This window comes from Lissotriton vulgaris, chromosome 2_2 (genome assembly GCF_964263255.1).
Source record: "Lissotriton vulgaris chromosome 2_2, aLisVul1.2, whole genome shotgun sequence".
In the NCBI taxonomy this organism is placed as follows: Eukaryota; Metazoa; Chordata; class Amphibia; order Caudata; family Salamandridae; genus Lissotriton; species Lissotriton vulgaris.
The window spans coordinates 195,057,440-195,078,672 of record NC_141688.1 but is presented as its reverse complement, the minus strand read 5'-3'; the positions used below and the strand labels follow the sequence as shown (position 1 = coordinate 195,078,672).

Genomic DNA, 21,233 nt, shown 5'->3' with positions numbered 1-21,233 from the left:
TGTGCATTATTTCACTCATACTTCCTTACATCCTTTTCACTTATCCATACACCCTTTGACCCATCTGTCCTGTCAATCATCCATCCATCCTTTCCCTCATCCATCCATCATCACTGTCTCTCCATCCCCCATTCACTTAGCCATCTCCTCACCCATCCTTCCATCCACCCACCCACCCACCCATCTACTCATGAATACATCCTTTGACCTGATCATTCATCCATCCTTTCACTCATCCATCCATCCTTTTGCTCCTCTACCCTCACTTTCACTCACTCACCCATCCTTACATTCACCCTTTCACTTAACAATTCATCAATCAATCCATCCATCCATCATTAGACTCATCCAATCATTCACCCATCATCCACACGTTCACTCATCCATTCACCCTTTTACCCATACATCCACCCTTTTACCCATAAATCCACCCTTTTACCCATACATCTACCATTCCAACCATACATCCACCATTCCACCCATACATTTATTTACCCTTTCTCTTATCCATCCTTCCATTCACTCATCCATCCATCCATCCATCCATCCATCCAATATCCATCCACCATTTCACTCACCCATTCACCATTTCACTCACCCATTCACCATTTCACTCACCCATTCACCATTTCACTCACCCATTCACCCTTTCACTCATCCATCCATCCATCCATCCTTTCACTCATCCATCCATCCTTTCACTCATCCATCCATCCTTTCACTCATCCATCCATCCTTTCACTCATCCATCCATCCTTTCACTCATCCATCCATCCTGTCACTCATCCATCCATCCTTTCACCCATTCCTCCACTCACACAACTTTTCACATTAATTATGAGTTGAGCCTTTGCGAAGTTGCAGACAGAAGAGGCCCACCAAGAACGCCACCCCAGCTGTAGTTCTTAAAGCAAGGGAGGAGTGGGAGAGGGTTCACCATTTCCCGGCACGTATGCAATCTGAAAACTTTGAAGTCATGAGTCATGCATGATATATATTGGCGGGTCGTGAGGTCACTGTGACATGGTGTTGTTTCCAGGGCTTTAAGTGGGATGAAAAAACTGGGGTGGGGGGGTGGAGACTCTCAAAGGGAGGTTTTCAAATCCATTAAGGTGGGTTAAAACACAGTAGCTAAAAATTGGTGATTAGCATAGTGTGCCGCCCGACTGGTATTCTGCTACTTCTGGTATTGCATCCAGATAAATAATACATTACGCCTACAACAAGCCAGTACTATTGGCTTGGTCGATGGTTGTTAGTTGCATAAAATAAAAAGTAGCAACGATGGCTTCGTTGTATATAATTTTGAAAAGGCTTCAGTTCTAAAATGATGACTATGAAAGAATTATTATAACCCTTTCTTTAACTACTTCTGCTGGTTTCTTTTCATGAACTGGATTCTGTAGATTTCTTCCATCTGGGGAGATGTAACATTTTTCTTTATGTCTGGTTAAAACAGTAAAAACAGAATCCGCTGCCCTAGATCGAGACAGTAGGAGGCCCACCACATGTGTTAACAGCCTGGACTGGCCCGATGTCATTCTGTATGTGACAGTCAACCGCACACAGAAGGACATTGGGCAGTGTGGGGCTGCTCTTGGTCTCAGAGGTGGAGTGCAAGACAGCCCCATCAGGGCGCTGAGGCTTCTCGCAGGGGAAGAGCGCTGCTCCCTGAATGCCCAAACATTGCGGACAAAAGGCATCCGTAAAAGGGATCATCCCGGACAACGGATGTGAGATCCAAATTGCAGCCAGTCCATGAAATGTATTGGCGGTTGGTCACCCTAGAGCCAAGTACTGGGCACCAGAAGGGGTCAACGCTCCTCTAATGTTCTTGCAACAAGGGTTTGTATGGTACATTGCACTTACATACATGGTGCAGACCTGCACACACACTTCACTTTGGAATTTAGTTTGTAGAGCACTGCAGACCAACATAGAACCCTGATTTATAAGTAACAAACAACGCATAGTATTAGAGCAGAATTATGAACCTAGAAAAGAAGCCGGCATTGTCAGAGCTAATCGATATGACTTCCCTATTAAGACCCAACTAAAATATTTTACAAAAGCGTGCTGCAATGAAAAAAAATTGTTCTATGTATAAAATGTGTATTCATTGAAAGTAGCTGTGAGATGTAAAGAGTTCCTAGTGCAAGGCAATGGAAATACTCCATAGTGCGGAATGATACAGCCAAAAGGTTGTTGGGAGCCAAAGCACATTATGTATAGTTTAAAGAAGTGGGAACAATAGGTGTGAAGACCGCTATGCTGTCATGCTAGACCTAAAAGTATGGGGAGGAAGTGAGTGGCACAGTAGATCAGTATTTCCCAAACTGTGGGTCACAGACCGATTTTTTGTGAGTCGCAAAAGTCCATGCAATAAATGAATATGCATTTAAAATTTGTGTTTATATGGTCACCTTTGACGAGCCACAAAGACGGAGGCCAAATGACAAGCTATTTCTTATGAAAAATTACTACGTTTTTTTTTTTTAAAACACACTGCATTGTTGTTTACAAACTCCTCTCACTTTGCACTCAGAGAAAGAAAAGTCAGGTGAATTATGCGACAGTGTTGCTGGGGTACAGGGAGCGTGAATAAAAAGACCATATGAGGTAATTTTTTAGTAACACAACATGTAAATACCTGTAAATAAACTGTATACATTGAGCAGTCAGGAAAGCAAAAGTGTACCACTGTGTTGGAAACAAAGATTATAGGTTCAAAATAAACCTAAACTCTAGTTGGTGTTAAACAAATTATATCAACTGAACCCCGATTTCCACACAATATAATTTGAGTGAAATGCAGTTTATCAGTAAAACTGTAGGTCTGTGCAAATTTAGTGTTAATTTGAGTGGAAAGTGTGATGCGTGTAAATGACAATAATTCCACACAATGCTTCAGTTACAGTAAAAAAATGGTCCTCCTCATGTCCATCATAGCGAGGTGGGGTCACAAATATTTGTAGCTCTAAAAGTTTGATAGTGGTTCTAAAAAGTTAGGCAAGCATTGCAGTAGAGCAGCCAGGCAGGTAAAGCAGACTGACCACTTAAGGGAGATTTGTTTAGAGCGTAGCGCCTATGGATCAAGCAGGCAAGCTGGAAACAAACTCTACCGTCCTAAGGAAGCCGATAAACAGGTTTGATGGTGGTAATGTCCTTAAAAGGCCAATCCTGTGTGGAGAATACAGTTTTCTTTGCCCATTTCCACATCTCCAAATCACCAATAGGCGTAGTATAATGTTTATTTGATGAAGTCAATTGGGGTTTTGAGACTTTTTGCGACATTTATTTTATGGGCCCTTTAAATTATTTTTGAAGCATTTTTTTTCCTCTGGTATCATAGTGCGGGATGCCTGAAATCCAAAAGAATAGCTCAGTGGGTTAATGCATGTGCCTCATAAAAGAGCACCGTCACTGATCCTGGCTGCTGCAACTCAACCTTCCACCCTTTGACAGTTAAAAAATGAGTTGCACTTCTTACTTACAGAGAAAAAAAATACAGGAGCTTGGAAGCAAATTTTATGAGGGAACAGGTTGCTTTTGGCATAGCAGAGGTCTTGGTGAGGAAGCGTGGTGGAATAAAGCCAACTGCAGTCTCAGCGTGGTCCTCACCCTCACCCCCACAACCTTCAGGGCTTCTTGGCAGCTGCACAGGGGTGGGCACAGTTTTGCAGGAGCGCGCATGAAGAGCGCTGCTAGTACCTATGATGAATGAATCTATTACCTCTGATGAGTAGCTAGAATATAGAAGTACAGCTCGGTACCATGCTCCTGCATTTATGTACTGTTAAGATGGCCACCAGAACTACTATCTGATCCCTGCGGGCCAGAGTCTGGCTGCTCCAATAAGCACAAAGTTCACAAAGGGAACATCCACCTCCCCAGGTGGAGGATCCTTTAGAGATCCCATTTTATCTATGTGAGCAAGGTAGATCTACCATGATCCAGGCTGATCCAACACCAGGACTGAAGTAAGCAAGGGTATCCTTGAAGCGCTACCCTCCTGGACAGCGGCATCTCTTGGACAGCACCAACGCGCCAGAAGAGCTTCTGTTGTGTATAATGCACACAGAGTCAACCCCAGATCCCATCTGCCCATGTCGAGGCTAGGTCTCGCCTGCCTATCATTACAACGGTTAAAGAGGCTTGTAACTAGAAGTCTAACTGCTCAATAGCTCAGTGGAGCATGTTGCATGCCCAATGGATGGCGCCGCACGCCACTTGCTGAATACGTTTCCGCTACTAAACAGAGGGCAACAGGAAACTAGTTCTCACAAGGGTGCAGATGTTTACTCATCATTTACTACACCCAAAAAGTGTATACTCCCCTCATGACTTTGGACCAGATGCCAGTCCTGCACATCTAATTTGCTGTACTAGATCCATCCAAAACATTTTTTCCCCAGGTTAGGTTTCATGTCAGTCTCTCTAGCAGCAGATACAGTATCAATGAGAGTTAGATCGGAGTGACCCTTCTTGGTACAATAGACTGGTGGCCTCTTTTGCCAGTGTATTTGGGCCTGCATCCACCATTGGGTATGAAGAGGTGCAGGTCCCAGGTCCCAGCGAGGGGCACGCCCAGGTCCCAGCGAGGGGGGACACGCCCAGGTCCCAGCGAGGGGGGCACGCCCAGGTCCCAGCGAGGGGGGCACGCCCAGGTCCCAGCGAGGGGGGCACGCCCAGGTCCCAGCGAGGGGGGACACGCCCAGGTCCCAGCGAGGGGGGACACGCCCAGGTCCCAGCGAGGGGGGACACGCCCAGGTCCCAGCGAGGGGGGACACGCGCAGGTCCCAGCGAGGGGACACGCGCAGGTCCCAGCGAGGGGACACGCGCAGGTCCCAGCGAGGGGACACGCGCAGGTCCCAGCGAGGGGACACGCGCAGGTCCCAGCGAGGGGACACGCGCAGGTCCCAGCGAGGGGACACGCGCAGGTCCCAGCTCCCAGCGAGGGGACACGCGCAGGTCCCAGCTCCCAGCGAGGGGACACGCGCAGGTCCCAGCTCCCAGCGAGGGGACACGCGCAGGTCCCAGCTCCCAGCGAGGGGACACGCGCAGGTCCCAGCTCCCAGCGAGGGGACACGCGCAGGTCCCAGCGAGGGGACACGCGCAGGTCCCAGCGAGGGGACACGCGCAGGTCCCAGCGAGGGGACACGCGCAGGTCCCAGCGAGGGGACACGCGCAGGTCCCAGCGAGGGGACACGCGCAGGTCCCAGCGAGGGGACACGCGCAGGTCCCAGCGAGGGGACACGCGCAGGTCCCAGCGAGGGGACACGCGCAGGTCCCAGCGAGGGGACACGCGCAGGTCCCAGCGAGGGGACACGCGCAGGTCCCAGCGAGGGGACACGCGCAGGTCCCAGCGAGGGGACACGCGCAGGTCCCAGCGAGGGGACACGCGCAGGTCCCAGCGAGGGGACACGCGCAGGTCCCAGCGAGGGGACACGCGCAGGTCCCAGCGAGGGGACACGCGCAGGTCCCAGCGAGGGGACACGCGCAGGTCCCAGCGAGGGGACACGCGCAGGTCCCAGCGAGGGGACACGCGCAGGTCCCAGCGAGGGGACACGCGCAGGTCCCAGCGAGGGGACACGCGCAGGTCCCAGCGAGGGGACACGCGCAGGTCCCAGCGAGGGGACACGCGCAGGTCCCAGCTCCCAGCGAGGGGACACGCGCAGGTCCCAGCTCCCAGCGAGGGGACACGCGCAGGTCCCAGCTCCCAGCGAGGGGACACGCGCAGGTCCCAGCTCCCAGCGAGGGGACACGCGCAGGTCCCAGCTCCCAGCGAGGGGACACGCGCAGGTCCCAGCTCCCAGCGAGGGGACACGCGCAGGTCCCAGCTCCCAGCGAGGGGACACGCGCAGGTCCCAGCTCCCAGCGAGGGGACACGCGCAGGTCCCAGCTCCCAGCGAGGGGACACGCGCAGGTCCCAGCTCCCAGCGAGGGGACACGCGCAGGTCCCAGCTCCCAGCGAGGGGACACGCCCAGCTCCCAGCGAGGGGACACGCCCAGGTCCCAGCGAGGGGACACGCCCAGGTCCCAGCTCCCAGCGAGGGGACACGCCCAGGTCCCAGCTCCCAGCGAGGGGACACGCCCAGGTCCCAGCTCCCAGCGAGGGGACACGCCCAGGTCCCAGCGAGGGGACACGCGCAGGTCCCAGCGAGGGGACACGCGCAGGTCCCAGCGAGGGGACACGCGCAGGTCCCAGCGAGGGGACACGCGCAGGTCCCAGCGAGGGGACACGCGCAGGTCCCAGCGAGGGGACACGCGCAGGTCCCAGCGAGGGGACACGCGCAGGTCCCAGCGAGGGGACACGCGCAGGTCCCAGCGAGGGGACACGCGCAGGTCCCAGCGAGGGGACACGCGCAGGTCCCAGCGAGGGGACACGCGCAGGTCCCAGCGAGGGGACACGCGCAGGTCCCAGCGAGGGGACACGCGCAGGTCCCAGGTCCCAGCGAGGGGACACGCGCAGGTCCCAGGTCCCAGCGAGGGGACACGCGCAGGTCCCAGGTCCCAGCGAGGGGACACGCGCAGGTCCCAGGTCCCAGCGAGGGGACACGCGCAGGTCCCAGGTCCCAGCGAGGGGACACGCGCAGGTCCCAGGTCCCAGCGAGGGGACACGCGCAGGTCCCAGGTCCCAGCGAGGGGACACGCGCAGGTCCCAGGTCCCAGCGAGGGGACACGCGCAGGTCCCAGGTCCCAGCGAGGGGACACGCGCAGGTCCCAGGTCCCAGCGAGGGGACACGCGCAGGTCCCAGGTCCCAGCGAGGGGACACGCGCAGGTCCCAGGTCCCAGCGAGGGGACACGCGCAGGTCCCAGGTCCCAGCGAGGGGACACGCGCAGGTCCCAGGTCCCAGCGAGGGGACACGCGCAGGTCCCAGGTCCCAGCGAGGGGACACGCGCAGGTCCCAGGTCCCAGCGAGGGGACACGCGCAGGTCCCAGGTCCCAGCGAGGGGACACGCGCAGGTCCCAGGTCCCAGCGAGGGGACACGCGCAGGTCCCAGGTCCCAGCGAGGGGACACGCGCAGGTCCCAGGTCCCAGCGAGGGGACACGCGCAGGTCCCAGGTCCCAGCGAGGGGACACGCGCAGGTCCCAGGTCCCAGCGAGGGGACACGCGCAGGTCCCAGGTCCCAGCGAGGGGACACGCGCAGGTCCCAGGTCCCAGCGAGGGGACACGCGCAGGTCCCAGGTCCCAGCGAGGGGACACGCGCAGGTCCCAGGTCCCAGCGAGGGGACACGCGCAGGTCCCAGGTCCCAGCGAGGGGACACGCGCAGGTCCCAGGTCCCAGCGAGGGGACACGCGCAGGTCCCAGGTCCCAGCGAGGGGACACGCGCAGGTCCCAGCGAGGGGACACGCGCAGGTTCCAGGTCCCAGCGAGGGGACACGCGCAGGTTCCAGGTCCCAGCGAGGGGACACGCGCAGGTCCCAGGTCCCAGCGAGGGGACACGCGCAGGTCCCAGGTCCCAGCGAGGGGACACGCGCAGGTCCCAGGTCCCAGCGAGGGGACACGCGCAGGTCCCAGGTCCCAGCGAGGGGACACGCGCAGGTCCCAGGTCCCAGCGAGGGGACACGCGCAGGTCCCAGGTCCCAGCGAGGGGACACGCGCAGGTCCCAGGTCCCAGCGAGGGGACACGCGCAGGTCCCAGGTCCCAGCGAGGGGACACGCGCAGGTCCCAGGTCCCAGCGAGGGGACACGCGCAGGTCCCAGGTCCCAGCGAGGGGACACGCGCAGGTCCCAGGTCCCAGCGAGGGGACACGCGCAGGTCCCAGGTCCCAGCGAGGGGACACGCGCAGGTCCCAGGTCCCAGCGAGGGGACACGCGCAGGTCCCAGGTCCCAGCGAGGGGACACGCGCAGGTCCCAGGTCCCAGCGAGGGGACACGCGCAGGTCCCAGGTCCCAGCGAGGGGATACGCGCAGGTCCCAGGTCCCAGCGAGGGGACACGCGCAGGTTCCAGGTCCCAGCGAGGGGACACGCGCAGGTTCCAGGTCCCAGCGAGGGGACACGCGCAGGTTCCAGGTCCCAGCGAGGGGACACGCGCAGGTTCCAGGTCCCAGCGAGGTGACACGCGCAGGTTCCAGGTCCCAGCGAGGTGACACGCGCAGGTTCCAGGTCCCAGCGAGGGGACACGCGCAGGTTCCAGGTCACAGAGAGGTGACACGCGCAGGTTCCAGGTCACAGAGAGGTGACACGCGCAGGTTCCAGGTCACAGAGAGGGAGTGTTATCTAATCTTCTGACATTCAAGTCAACACTTAGAATTTCGAACACATTCAAATCCAACACCTTACAATTTGCCTCCCCCCCCACAGTAAGTACATACTCAATATATAACTACTGAAACTGCTGCATCACAATAGTTCTACAATTGCAACTCACACAGAAAAATTGATTAGTAAGTCAGGTTTTGACAGAGACGATATACACTATGTGTCAGCACAATGCATGAGCATGGCAAGCACCCACGAAAAGTCTTGCAACAGCTTGATCTCATAAAACACCCAATACATTATCTCGGGTGCTAGACAAGCCAAAGCACACATCAAGCAGAAATCACAACTATAGCACAATTACTTGCATCCATAAAAAGAAAGCACATACCAGCCTGGATGAGGAAAACTGTACAGTGCAATAGTTGCGATCTCCAAGACCTTTAAATGACAAAAGAACATGAGTCAGAGCCACAGGGGGTACTGTATGTCCTCTCCATCAAACAGTGTGAAGAGCACTCAAACAGGCAAACAGACGAGAAACAGCAGCTACAGAAATAGATCACGCGTTGAAAAAGCTTTGGTGGGTATCAAGGGGAAAAAGGATGAAAAGCATCATGAATTTAGAATATAAATCTGCTGCGATCGATCACAAGGCGAATGATCAAATTTGGGTGAGCAGGAAGAGAATTTAGGGGCATCATATACAAATGTCTGCCGATCACATTGCACCCCTCATTTGATACTGTGCCTGTGAACCGATAGCTACCAACATAATGTGTCCACACTTTACGAAGTGTATTAGTGGTGCTTGGCTGAGGGGAGATGAGAAAACAAGGGGTTGGCAACGATTAATCGCTAGCCCATCCCTAAATCATATGGGGAGCTGGAGTTCCAGTGTTGAGCCAACACAGAACTGGTCACCAGTTTCCTTGGCAACGCTACTGTGAGCAAAAGAATGAGCAGTTGGTACCAATGTAGTGATCCATGGCAGAGTGAAGTATTGAGAGCTCCGGCTTCATGCGATCTCACTGTCCAGGCCACGACTCCGTGTCGCCAATACATAATGTCAGAAACAGTGCTTGAGCACTTCATGCACCATCAGGAGGGCTCACTAGACTTTAGAAAACATGGCAGGTTAGAACACCTCTTGAAGATGAAGGGGTTTGATTTTACAGGTATTCAAATATTGTGTACACCGTCTGTTAAAGCCTAACTTGGTGAATATCCAATGCTTGTGGGGATTTCTGTCACAGAGGGTGGCTTTGAGTGCCAACCGGATGAACAAATTTTGGTTATCGACAGTCATATTAGAACCGCAATAAAACGCAAATGAATAAAGCCGATAACATAGCAGACATGTATCACGTATGGTGCAATGGCGGTTATAGGCGTGCACGTTTGTCGATGGAGATATGGGACAGTATTAGAAGCATTTAGTTGTGAAATCGCGTGATGACAGTTAGGTTTGCATGACTATAGGGAGGTCGTGATTGCGCAATGTCAGACGCGCGGGATGGTAGTGTGGATGACTGCTTGTTTGTGAAACGAGATGATAAAGAACCTACCACCAGTATGACCGTCAGCAGCCCATCAAACATGTTACTTGGGTACGATACGTAGTTCTTGAATCCCAGCGAGAAGATTTTCAGTGCCATTTCCAGACAATAGTAAACAATGAAGAAGCAGTTGATCGCCTTGGGTTTAAAACAAAGTAGCTGGTTAGCACGAAACCAGAGGCAGCAAGGATAGCGCAAACAAATTCAGATAAAGCACGCTTACCCCCAAAAAGAAGTCATCCCGTTCGCTCCCAGGCTTATCCGCATCGATAACCAGCACCACCTGTGGCAGAGGAAAAATACAATTGTACTTTCCGGGTGGTATCGAAAGTGCAGAATACACCTGAGATCTGATATATACACACACACACACACACACACAAACACACACACACACACAGGTGGAGTCTGGGTGGATGGACTTAGGTAGGAGAAGGAGGATCTTAAATGGTTATGAACAAGTAGGTACAAGCGCCTGCAGTCAATGCACCGGGACTGCAATGCTCTACACTTTGCAGCAAGAAAGATTGAAACATCTTGTGATCTTAATGGACTCAACTGAATAACCCGTATTCACTAGGATCAGGTTATGAGGGCAGCAGATGGTCGTTAATGCCCTGTAGTAACCCGCAATGGGCAATTCAAGCAGTCAATTACCGGATCTGTGACCACACAAGGCAAATAGTCACCAAGATCCACAATGCTTCCTGAGAGCAAGCGATCACCTGAACACTGCATGGTCATTGTCACTGTGCCCACCAGGCACATGGGAGGCAGAATCACGCAGGCTGCACCTTTTTGTCCAGAAATTATCCCTTGCATGTCTTGTCCACCCACCACCTGCAATCTAATGCAATGCCACCCTTCGCATAGCTTTGATCTATTTACAAATGCTTCATTCTTGTCCAGTTTCCAGTACATTAGAAAATATTTAATCATTCTATCAAAACATCGCTCATTGGAGAACATTCTGAAGATACTTACCCTTATTTCTGGGTTCTAGCGCCTCCACCGTGTCCCTCAGGTAAGTAAATTGTTCCTGCCTAAAAAAATGCATATGTATACACCCCAAAAATAGTTTGTCCACTTATCCCGTTATATCATTACGTGGAACCAAATCAAGGTAAGATTAGTTTAATATTAGATGAAGCTTATTAGAGCACAAACAGAGCCAAGTCAATGTCTAGATGCTAGCTTTAAACTGTCATATTTGGATTTTATAAACGGAAAACTATGAGCTTGTAAGTTTAGTGAAGAAAAACAACCTCGACAAAGTAGTTTGGAAGGAAATTCAATCAATTAACGAATTCCCAATGCTATAAAGAATGATCTTGAGGTGCTTCCTGAACTGGGTTGACAACGTGGATTGCCCGAGGTGGAGGGGTAGGGTGTTCCAGTTCTTAGCGGCCAGGTAGGCAAAGGATCTTCCTTCTTCCGGTCTTGAGGAACCGTCGGACTGAGGCCCGGATGAGGTGGGCAGAGCAGAGTTGTCTAGCGGGTGTGTGGTGAGCGTGGTAGTGGTTCAGATATTCTGGTGCTGTGTTGTGGATGGCATTGTAGGCATGTGCTATGAGCTTGAAGGTGATTCTTTTGTTAACTGGGAGCCAGTGGAGGTGTTGTGTCATGTGGCTGCAGCGGGCGATGTCAAGGACCAGTCTGGCTGCGGCATTCTGAATGTTCTGTAGTTTCCTGAGCTGTTTCTGGGTGGTGCCGGCAGCAAGTGCGTTGTAGTCAAGTCTACTGGTGAGGAGTGTATGTGTGACCATCTTTCTGGATTCTGTGGGGAGCCATTTGAATGTCTTTCATAGCAGGCGGTGAGTGTGGAATGAGGATACTGGGTGGATTTGGCGGTTCATTGAAAGTGAGGAGTCCAGTATGATGCAGAGGTGCAGGCGTGGTCTGTAGGGGTTGGAGGGGTTCCTAGTGTGGCGATCCACCAGGAGTTGTCCATGTCTGAGAGGGGCCAGGTCCCAGGATGAATACTCTAGTCTTGTCAATGTTGAGCTTGAGGCAGCTGTCTTGCAGCTAGGTAACAACTGCCTCCATTCCGTTTAAGTTGATTCTGGCGGCTGTGGGTATGTTGGTGATGGAGATGATCAGCTGGGTGTCGTCAGAGTTGACTATGTGGCTTCTCACAATGTCTGCGAGGGAAGCAAAGTAGATATTAAAGTGGGTGTGGCTCAAGGAGGAACCCTGTGGCACTACACAGCTGATCTCTGTAGGTTCTGAGAGGAATGGGGGTAGTCTGACTCGCTGTGTTCGGCCGGTCAGGAAGGACTGGATCCAGACCAGTGCCTTGTCAGTGATGCCAGCATCGTGATTAGCATGCAATGGGAGATGGTGTCGAAGACAGCAGAGCGGTACAGTAGGATGAGGGCTATCAATGGGCCCTGGTCGAGGAAGGAGCAGATGTCATGGGTGGCGGTGAACAGTTCAGTCTCGGTGCTGTGGTTACTACAGAAATCGGATTGGTAGGTGTCCAGGAAGGGGTTCTCTTCGTTGAACTTAGAGTTGGGAGCTGATGGCTTTCTCAATGGCCTTGGCTGGAAAGGGGGAGAGGGAGATGGGTCTGTATTATTTGAGGTTTTCAGGTCGAAGGACGGTTTCGTCAGCGGGGGTTGGTCTCTACGTGTTTCCAGTCAGGTGAGGTGCCGGTTTCGATGGAGCAGTAGATGGTGCAGCGTAGCTGGGGGATAATGGAGGCTGCTGCTCTATGGAAGATGTGGTACTGGCAAGGATCCAATGGTGCTCCTGAGTTGATGGTCTTCATGGTCTTGAGCGTATCATCTGTGGTGAGCGGAGTCTAGTTGAGCACGATCTGTTGGTTTGAGTCGCGATAGCGTGCGGTGGTGGTAGGCGTATGGTGGTGTCTTGGGTGTCAAAGCTGTTGTAGCTCTGTATGATCTTGTGGTAGAAGAAGGTGCAGAGTAGATTGCAGAGGTCATGGGAGGGTAAGATTTCTGGTCTCGCTGTTTGGCCTGGCAAACGTCCTGATGAGGTTGAAGAGTTCTTTGCTATTGTGTGCTTTGGCGTTTATTTTGTCCTGGAAGGTCGTTTTCTTTGTGGTTTTGAGTAGAAGGTGGTGTAGGTTGACAGCAGATTTGAAGGTAGCGTGGGTTTATGGGGTTTTGTTTTCCCTCCTTCTCTTCTTGAGCCGTGGACAGGTGCCTCTGGACCCTTGGAGGGTAGCAGTGAAGCAGCTGTCTACCTTGGAGTGTTGTTTGCCTGGTGTCTTCTTGAGGGGTGCCAGAGTGTCGGCACAGTTGGATATCCATTGTTGAAGGTAGCAAGCTACAGTGTTGGGGTCTGTTGGTGTCCATTGGTGTTGGCAGAGTGGTTGTGCTAAGACGTTCTTTAATGGCATTGTTCCAGCAGTGGCGGGGTGAATGAGGGTGATAGTGTACTGTGGGCTTGGTGAAGGCGAGATGTATGCAGTGGTGATTGGTCCAGAGGCATTCGGTAATGTGGCTGTAGGTGATGTTCCCACTGACTGAGAAAATGGGGGTAGAGTGTCGTTCTGGATGTATGGGTCTGTGCAGTCACTAGCTGCTTGAGCTCCAAGTTGATGTTTTTTTGGAGTTTGAGGAAGTACTTCCACCTACATGATAACCATTTTATGTGTTGTATTATTTAGGTGCTCTTCCTCAGTGTATGTTTAAATACTGTATAGTTCATCTGACCCTTTGGTAACCCATTAACTGAACATACATTTAAATCTGCATTTTGTTTTCTTAACAGTTTACATGTGAATATCCGTTTCTTTGACTGACCCACTGTGTGCTATGTTAAATTAAATTTGTAAAAAACCTATAATGATGTGCCTCTACTTTAGATCCTAAACAAGAATAATTTGAATGAAAAGAGAAGTGTAGAGATAATTTCCTTTGATTTCTGCTAAAATACACAAAATGTTTACACTTTGATACAAGATGACATTTTCCTAGCTGAACCAAATGGTCCAGGAAGCATTCTTTCCTTCTAGTACTTGGGAGCAGTCACACATTTGCATGTTAAGGTCTGTCGTAGCAGCTGACCAGTGTCCCAGAGTCCTAATCGCGTTAGCATTGTGGGCGCTCTGCAGTTGGACAAGTTTGGTTTTACAACACATGATCCCATTCTAAAAGCTACGACCAACATTAACTAGCACTTGGAGCCCAAGTCATTGTGTGGGGAATTGTCGGTGAGTGAATTAGAGCAAGAGAGTGCAGGGGAACGAAAACAGAATTATCTTGTGGAGGCCGGAGAGAGGCAATGTAGTAATTTTACAGGGACTACCATGTGGTTTATACATTTGAAGCCAAAGCTCGTCTGTTGACCAAGTATATCAATACCCTTTAGACACCCAACATGGTTCCATCTAGGTGGAGAAGCACCAATCGTCATCATAGTACTCACACAGATGGAAATTAAGTTGGCAAAGGCGATGAGGTTGCCCAGGTAATCGAAGTAAAGGTGGCTGCACATAGACTGCACCTTTTGCAGGAGTGCAGACTGGTACACAGGTCTTGGAGGATGCTGAAAAGAAAACAGAGGGGGTTAACTGCCAGTTAACATTACAATACAAAATTCAGAATACTAGGCATGTGGCTTTTATGCGCTCCAAGCAGAGCCAGGAGTTATCGTCCTGGCTATGTTTAACTGAAATACACTGTAGACAATGAAATGCGATGCATTATACATTAAATAAAAAAAAAGTGCTACCTAGAGAAATCAGCAGAAGTCCCACCAACTTCTGTGAAATAAGAGGTGCTTTTTTTACCCCTTAGAACATCTTTGCTCAATGAAATCCACTGCAGCTTTCTGGTGCAATGTCAGCATCACTCACATGGGATACCCGAGCATCCAGCAGAACACCTTAGACAGAACACAGCAACTGTGGTGCAGGGCTATCATGGACAATGGCTTGAAAAGAGAACACCGCCCTGATGGCCCCGGGCTGGTGAAATGCCACGCTGGTGAAGCTTTTGTTAAATATTCAAAATTATAAAAATCTGGCCAAGAAAACCACACAGGAAAGCAAGTAACGTGAGAAGGGAGTATGGTATGTGGGGGTGAAAAGAGATATCATGACATAGGCTCCAGGAGAAGTGACAGGATACAGGTGCATATACTCTAATATAGAGGGACTAAGGTATGGATAGGGAATGATGTGCTAGGATACAGATAGGGGGAATAGTAGGAGTTTCAAACAAAGAAAGTGTTTTCCATGAAGCATGGGGCGGCAATGAATGCACAGACTAATTCGGAGAGAATGCACTTACCCCCAAAAAGAAGTCATGTTTAGTCCCAGGCCTAGGATCTAGGTAAATAGTTCTCAATAGTAGTAGCGGTAGAAGAAAATAGACAAGGTTAGAAACATTAGGTAGGGTACAGGCAGAAATAGGGGTCTACGGTAGCGACAGAGCTAAGGGCTTATTGCAGGGTGACCGGGATAAAGAAACAAAAACAGATAAGTAGGGGCAAGGAATAGACTTTAGTATTGGTAGATGGATAATAAGTGGATCGAAAAGAGGGGAAAGAATTGCAGAGATATCTTAAGGATTTTGGGGATCCTGGGACAGACCTTTTTTTACAGTGGCGGCTGCCAACAAAAAGTGGTGAGGCAGTGAGCAGGAGTGAAATATATAGAGTATTTTAAATTAGGAATTACTTACTGCACCCTCTTACAGCATTGCGTCACACTGCACAGCTTCCCACCCAAATCCAGACACTGCTTGCACGCTAAATGAGGGCTGCGCTGGGAGTGGCCTCTTTAAGCTGAACGAACGCTCGCTCAGGCACTTGGAGTCTGTGCCTTTTCTCCACCTGGCTGTACAAGACAGCTGGATTGGGGAAATGTAAGTGCACATGTTGGTTCGGCTAGCCTAAGATGGCCAGCCAAACAGACATGTGTACTTCTAAAGGACAATTCTCCTCCTCATTGCTACAGTCTTAGATGATGGACCTGCCCTAGACTCAGGCCACTCGGCTCAGCCAAGGGAAAATAAAATGATAAAACAGTAGAATGATAAAAAACGATTTCTTTTCTCCTGGCTCCGAGCAGTGGGATGAAGCTTCTCCACCATAACGGAGGAGCCACCCCAGCTATTTTAGGGGCTCCAGTTCAGAAAACCTTTGAATTTATGATTCAATTTCCGCTCTTTCATTACATTTTTTTTTCCTGGCTACTGACAGAGGGTAGGCACATTGGTCTAAAATAAATTCTAAATGTGTTTACATCTAATATTGAGAAATAGTTATCTGTGCTTTCAATATTGTAACACAGCAGCAGCTCACTAATATTATTGCAAATAATTACTGTGAACTCCCTCCCATTTCTCCTATGTGCGGTCCTGTTTTGCTAGAAAATAAACTTTTTTTCTGGATTTTGTATGAAACAGTTCTCCGCAAAATGTCTAACAGACTTGCACTCATCACCCACATTGAAAATAAATTAAAGGAAAGCGGTATATTTGAAAGAAAAAAAATTTAAAAAAAAGTTGAAGAATTATTTACTATCAGGGCAAAACTCTCAGCAGACCAGAGCTGGCTCTCTCAGGAGCCCCCTGAAATGCTGGGGCCCTGGGCCGGAGCCCAATATGTCCATTGCCCATGCTCTTGAAGAATATGTGAGAAAGAAGATGGTATGGGGATCACTACGAAAAGATAAAACAATAGATCAGTGATGGTGGAAAAAAGGGCTGTACATAAGGTCTTCACGATTCAGAATTAACCAGGTGGCCATGGACATCTTTGGAATGCTATTAATTTGAAGACAGGCTCTTGTTTCCAAAAATCCTTTCAAAGTTGTGATATTCCCTGTACTCCAGTGTTTGCATCAGTGGTCTACCCAGCCTCCACATTAGCAGCTAAAGCGGGGGTTGCCGCTGTACCGGATGGCCTGTAAGCCCGGTCTTTTTAAAACCGTGATCATTTCTTTAGAGTTTCTTCAGTTTGCATGGACAGATGGAAAGTCATAAAAATCACTTTATGGGAAAACATGACAGCGATAAGTGGTGTGGGCTTAGGGATGCCAAATAAGACCAGCGCGGGGACAGCGAAAGAAAAATTAGAGAGAAGCAAGAAAATGAAGTGTATCAGAAAATTGAGGAAAGAAAGATCATAGTGTAGATGGAAAGAATATACAAAGGAAAGAGACCAGAAAGGAATGGCAAAAAGAGGGAAGTATGAAATTATGGAACACAATTTAGAAGGAAGGAATAGAGAAAGGAAGTTAAATTGAAAGCAAGATTGAAGGAGGAACGAAAAGAAGGGTACAACGGGTAGAGATGGGATAATGAAAGGTTGAAAGAGGAATCAAAGGGAGAAAATATAGAAGGGTGTAAATATGGGCTGACAGAAGAATGAATAGAGTGGTAAAAATAGTGGATATGTGAAAGCAGGGACTGGTAGTTGAAAGGATGGACTGACAGGATGAATGAATTGATGTATCATAGAGGAATGTAAAGTTGTAAGGAATGCTTCATGGGAATCTCATGCATGCATGCTACACTTGTTGGGTACCATTAGGGGTATGGGCAAAAGTTGGGGGGTTAATTTCTGGCTACTCCCTTGGCCTGATTAAATATTCCAGAACTTTCCATAAGCCTGTCCAGCACTTTATCTAATCAGTCAAGAGTTGCCAGGGGGGCGGGGGGGGGGGGAAAGAGGGGATGGGTCAATCCGAATCACTGACTCTAGGCTGTTCTGGTTTCATTCATGTGAAATCTATTCATCCCTACCTCATGATTGCTGCTTGTCCAAGTCATGGATTATATTTGGATCCTACCACCATGTGCAGGATTAGAGGAGCAGCAGAAAGAAAAACTATGTTCTTCCAGACTCCCTTGTGACCCCACTGCAATATTTCAGATATTACACTTTCATTAACAGCAGAATCTCATGAACTACAGTATCTAGATTACCTCTATTAATCCTGAATACAGCAGCGGCTCCTCTGTCAGGGCGCAAGAGAGTCGGCCCACTGCCGAAATCACTGCTCCCGGCCAGTGTCTAGAATCAGGGCAGGGGTATTGCTGCTGATTGACGGCAGGAGAGGAGTGGTACCCACTCCTGTTTAAAGTGTGCATATCACTTTGGCTGGTCTTGGCGATGGCCAGTCTGACATTGAACTTTAAACCTCTCCAACCCAAGCTGTCTTAGCCAGGTGGAGAGCAGGATCAGGCCCACAGTGGCTGAGGGAAGAGTCAAGCCGCCAGCCCCCTGCAGCCAATCCTGGCACTTCTCACATGCTGCTTATTATCAGCAGCATGAGAGCAGTGTCTACATTGGTAGAGAGGAGTTAGCTCTGAAGCAATGGAATCCCACAGACTGGAAGCACACGGAGGACCAGAAGAGGCGAGCCAGTAGGCAAGTAATAGTTTTATTTTTAATTTTATGGATATGACAAACTGACGGGCACTCTGAGAAAAATCGCTGTTTATAATGAGCAAGGATTGTGAACTTAGGCACGGACTCAGAAAGGATTGTTGATTTCCAATATTTCCTGTCAATGGGTTACAACGATTGCTTTTTTCCTCCTCACCGGATATATAAGCTGCCACTGCCTGAATGGTCAGAAACAATTGTTACAGGTATATTCACAAAAGCCAACAACAAGATCTTTACATTTAAGACAGAAACAGAAAAATAAACACAGAAAGAGCTACACATGTAGGATTCACCAAGACAGACAAGGTGTTTCAAAAAACTTACAGCTTACAACGTTGACTTTCAGTGGTTTTGACACTTCACTCACCTCTCTCACTGTGTCTCTGTCCAACTCAATGAACAGTTTCTGGAATTGATCAGAGGAAATTAGCCCGTTTGAGGAGGCCCGCACGTGCTGCAAGCAGAAGCACAGAAAAATAGTATTGTTTTAAAAGCAAGTCCTTTCCTTCCAAACTCATATAGAACATATTCGAAATACAGGCTCGGTGGGAGATATTAAATTATATCTTTTTCCACATTATTAATTGTGCAAACAACACACTGATTCTTTAACAGTTGACCTGGAGGAATAGAGAAGAATTGATTACCCACTGCACCGATAGACAAATGAATATACAGTCTTCCGTACACCAAAACAAATTCCACATATCTTCTAATCCATCTCTATATAGATTATGTTGCATATGCATCAAAATAGTCAATAGCGATTCTTTAATTGCGATTAAGGAATCGCAATTAAAGAATCGAGATTGCCTATGCTTCTAAGAATCGCAAAAAAAATTGATTCCTACACATTCCTTGATTGCGACTCGCAAGATGCGAGTCGAAATTAAGGAATGGATTCTCATTCATAGGAATCAATGGGAATTGCACGTGCAATTTGCGTTTTAAGGGTTCCAAAGGACACCCTGTTGCAGCCCTGAAAATTCCATTTATCCACATGTTGCGCACACACATGCCCCAAGGGCATCTGTTTGTATCACACAGGACTTTGAAAAATGCACTTTAGTGCATTTTTAAAAAAAATTGCAAGTTACCATCAACTTTAGATTGACAGTAAATTGCAATTCCCATTTGATAAATCACACATTTTTATTGTTTAATGCATTGCATTTAAGGAATTGCAACTTGTGATTTCTTAAATGCAATCACAATTTAAGTAATCGCAAATTTTCCAATTCCTTAAATTGCGATTTTTGCATTTGGGAAGATGCATCCCAAATGCAAAAATACCGGTCGCAAAAGGCCAGATTATGCGAATCTGCCAGTTTGTGATTGGTTTTTATGTTGATGCACGTGGCCCTATGTGACTTGCCAAACAAAGCAAGTGCATTACAGCTTTTAAAAAAAAGCAGATTAGCTTTTCAGAACTTGGAAACAAAATATATAAAATGGGAAGAAATTAGGAAATATGTTCTGTGTACATATTTAGCATCAATAGTAGCCCCGTAATTATTTCTGTTTGTTAATGCTCAGGGTTATTACAGCACACGATGGGCACCGTGGTAGTCGCTTTGTTATCCATCTAATTGAGATTTTATAAATATTAATCTTAAGTGGTGTTAAATATCACTCTAGTCCGTATTGTTATAACATGCAATATTTCATATTGTGGTATCGAAAATCCATATTCCTAATAACATTTTGTCTGAACAGACACACACACTAGGATTTCTCCAAACTACAAAACAGACCCACCCATACCAAAAATTAAAGCGGGCATTAACGGACCCCCTTAACAAATGTAACCGTTCTAAGTAGCATGTTTGTGTAAAATCACTATCACCTGAGACGTCCATACAAATGGAACCAGAGGTTTTTCAAAGGAAATATACTTCATAACAAACTCCTCGCTTCATATTAACTCGAGTGTATTATGTATTTTGTGTTCACATTGTTCACGTGGGTGAGGAAGAGGATACTCTGGCACAGTAAACCAGGGAATGATGTGTGGAAGGTGCAGTGCTTCCGGAGAACAGATGCTTCTCGACTAGTAATTGGAGCAGTGATGGAGGGGCTGAGCCTGTACCCTGGGATGCTGAGTAATAAGACAAAAGCATCACAAATATAAGGTTGTAGTTCAAGAGCTGCCAAGGTGGATCTCCTCCTCAGATTGCACATCCCTCTAATCCGTGCTTAATTTGTGCCAGTCTTTTGGCACTAGCACTTAATTCTCAACACTGCACTTATGACAGTCTGTCACATGGTGGCGCTGCTCATCTCATTTGGAGCAGCACTGCTGTTTATGAATACAATATACATTAAAAATAAAGAACACCTGCCTCCCCAGCCATTCCTTTAGCTTTGGGGACCTGGACTAATCTGAACTGTAGGTGAGAGAGATGGTTAGGAGTTGTTTTGGCAGAAATGACGGGAGCAATGGCGGTGCCAGCTGCACTGGCCTCCTGATCCGGGACCTGGCACTTAATATTTTACAAACTAAGCACTGCCTCGAATGCTTCATTTCTGTATGGTCAGTACTGCTACCATACCCTGGCTTGCTTCATCAACTGTCTTTTAGACATACTTATGAATAGCAGCTGACTTGGCGCACTTATATGTGGGTCTGTCCCAAATACTCCCAGGGACCGACCCCATACTTTTTGCTGCTGAACTTCATTTGCCATATTTTGGGTGTGGTAACTAACCACAGGATTCATGTTTCACATAAAGACAGAAGCCCTTACAGTGCCAAGGGCGTTCGTGCCACCTCCCCGACAGGTTAAGGGGCTTTTATTGCGTCTGATTACACACTTGTGCAAGCAGTTGAGTTTTTGGGAGGATGCGGTGTAAATTAAATTTCGCATTATGTACTATTTGCAACATTTCGCTACTTTTTGCAGGCGTGAAGTCTCACGTTTTCATTAGGGGGCGATAGTTTGAGCAAAGAAATCTATTGGAAGGGTTTCTCCTTGTAAAAATCCCTCAACGTATTTTGGGCAACTTTAGACCGTGAGGTATGCCCTACAATTCAATTATACGCAGGATACCACATTGTGAATTTAGTAAAGTTTCCTGTTAGTTAATTTTTTT

At 48.9% G+C, this 21,233-nt stretch overlaps 1 protein-coding gene across 1 annotated transcript in view; it reads right to left on the bottom strand.

Moving 5' to 3' along the window:
- TPCN2 (two pore segment channel 2) overlaps positions 1–21,233 on the bottom strand; it is a 236,195-nt gene that overhangs the window by 51,426 nt on the left and 163,536 nt on the right. Inside the window, exons 13-17 of the mRNA XM_086959528.1 lie at positions 18,508–18,594; positions 14,166–14,285; positions 9,994–10,053; positions 9,780–9,908; positions 8,603–8,652 (exon numbers count right to left, since the gene is read on the bottom strand). Of these exons, the coding sequence (XP_086815654.1) occupies positions 8,603–8,652; positions 9,780–9,908; positions 9,994–10,053; positions 14,166–14,285; positions 18,508–18,594 (446 nt within the window). The remainder of the gene's footprint in view (positions 1–8,602; positions 8,653–9,779; positions 9,909–9,993; positions 10,054–14,165; positions 14,286–18,507; positions 18,595–21,233) is intronic.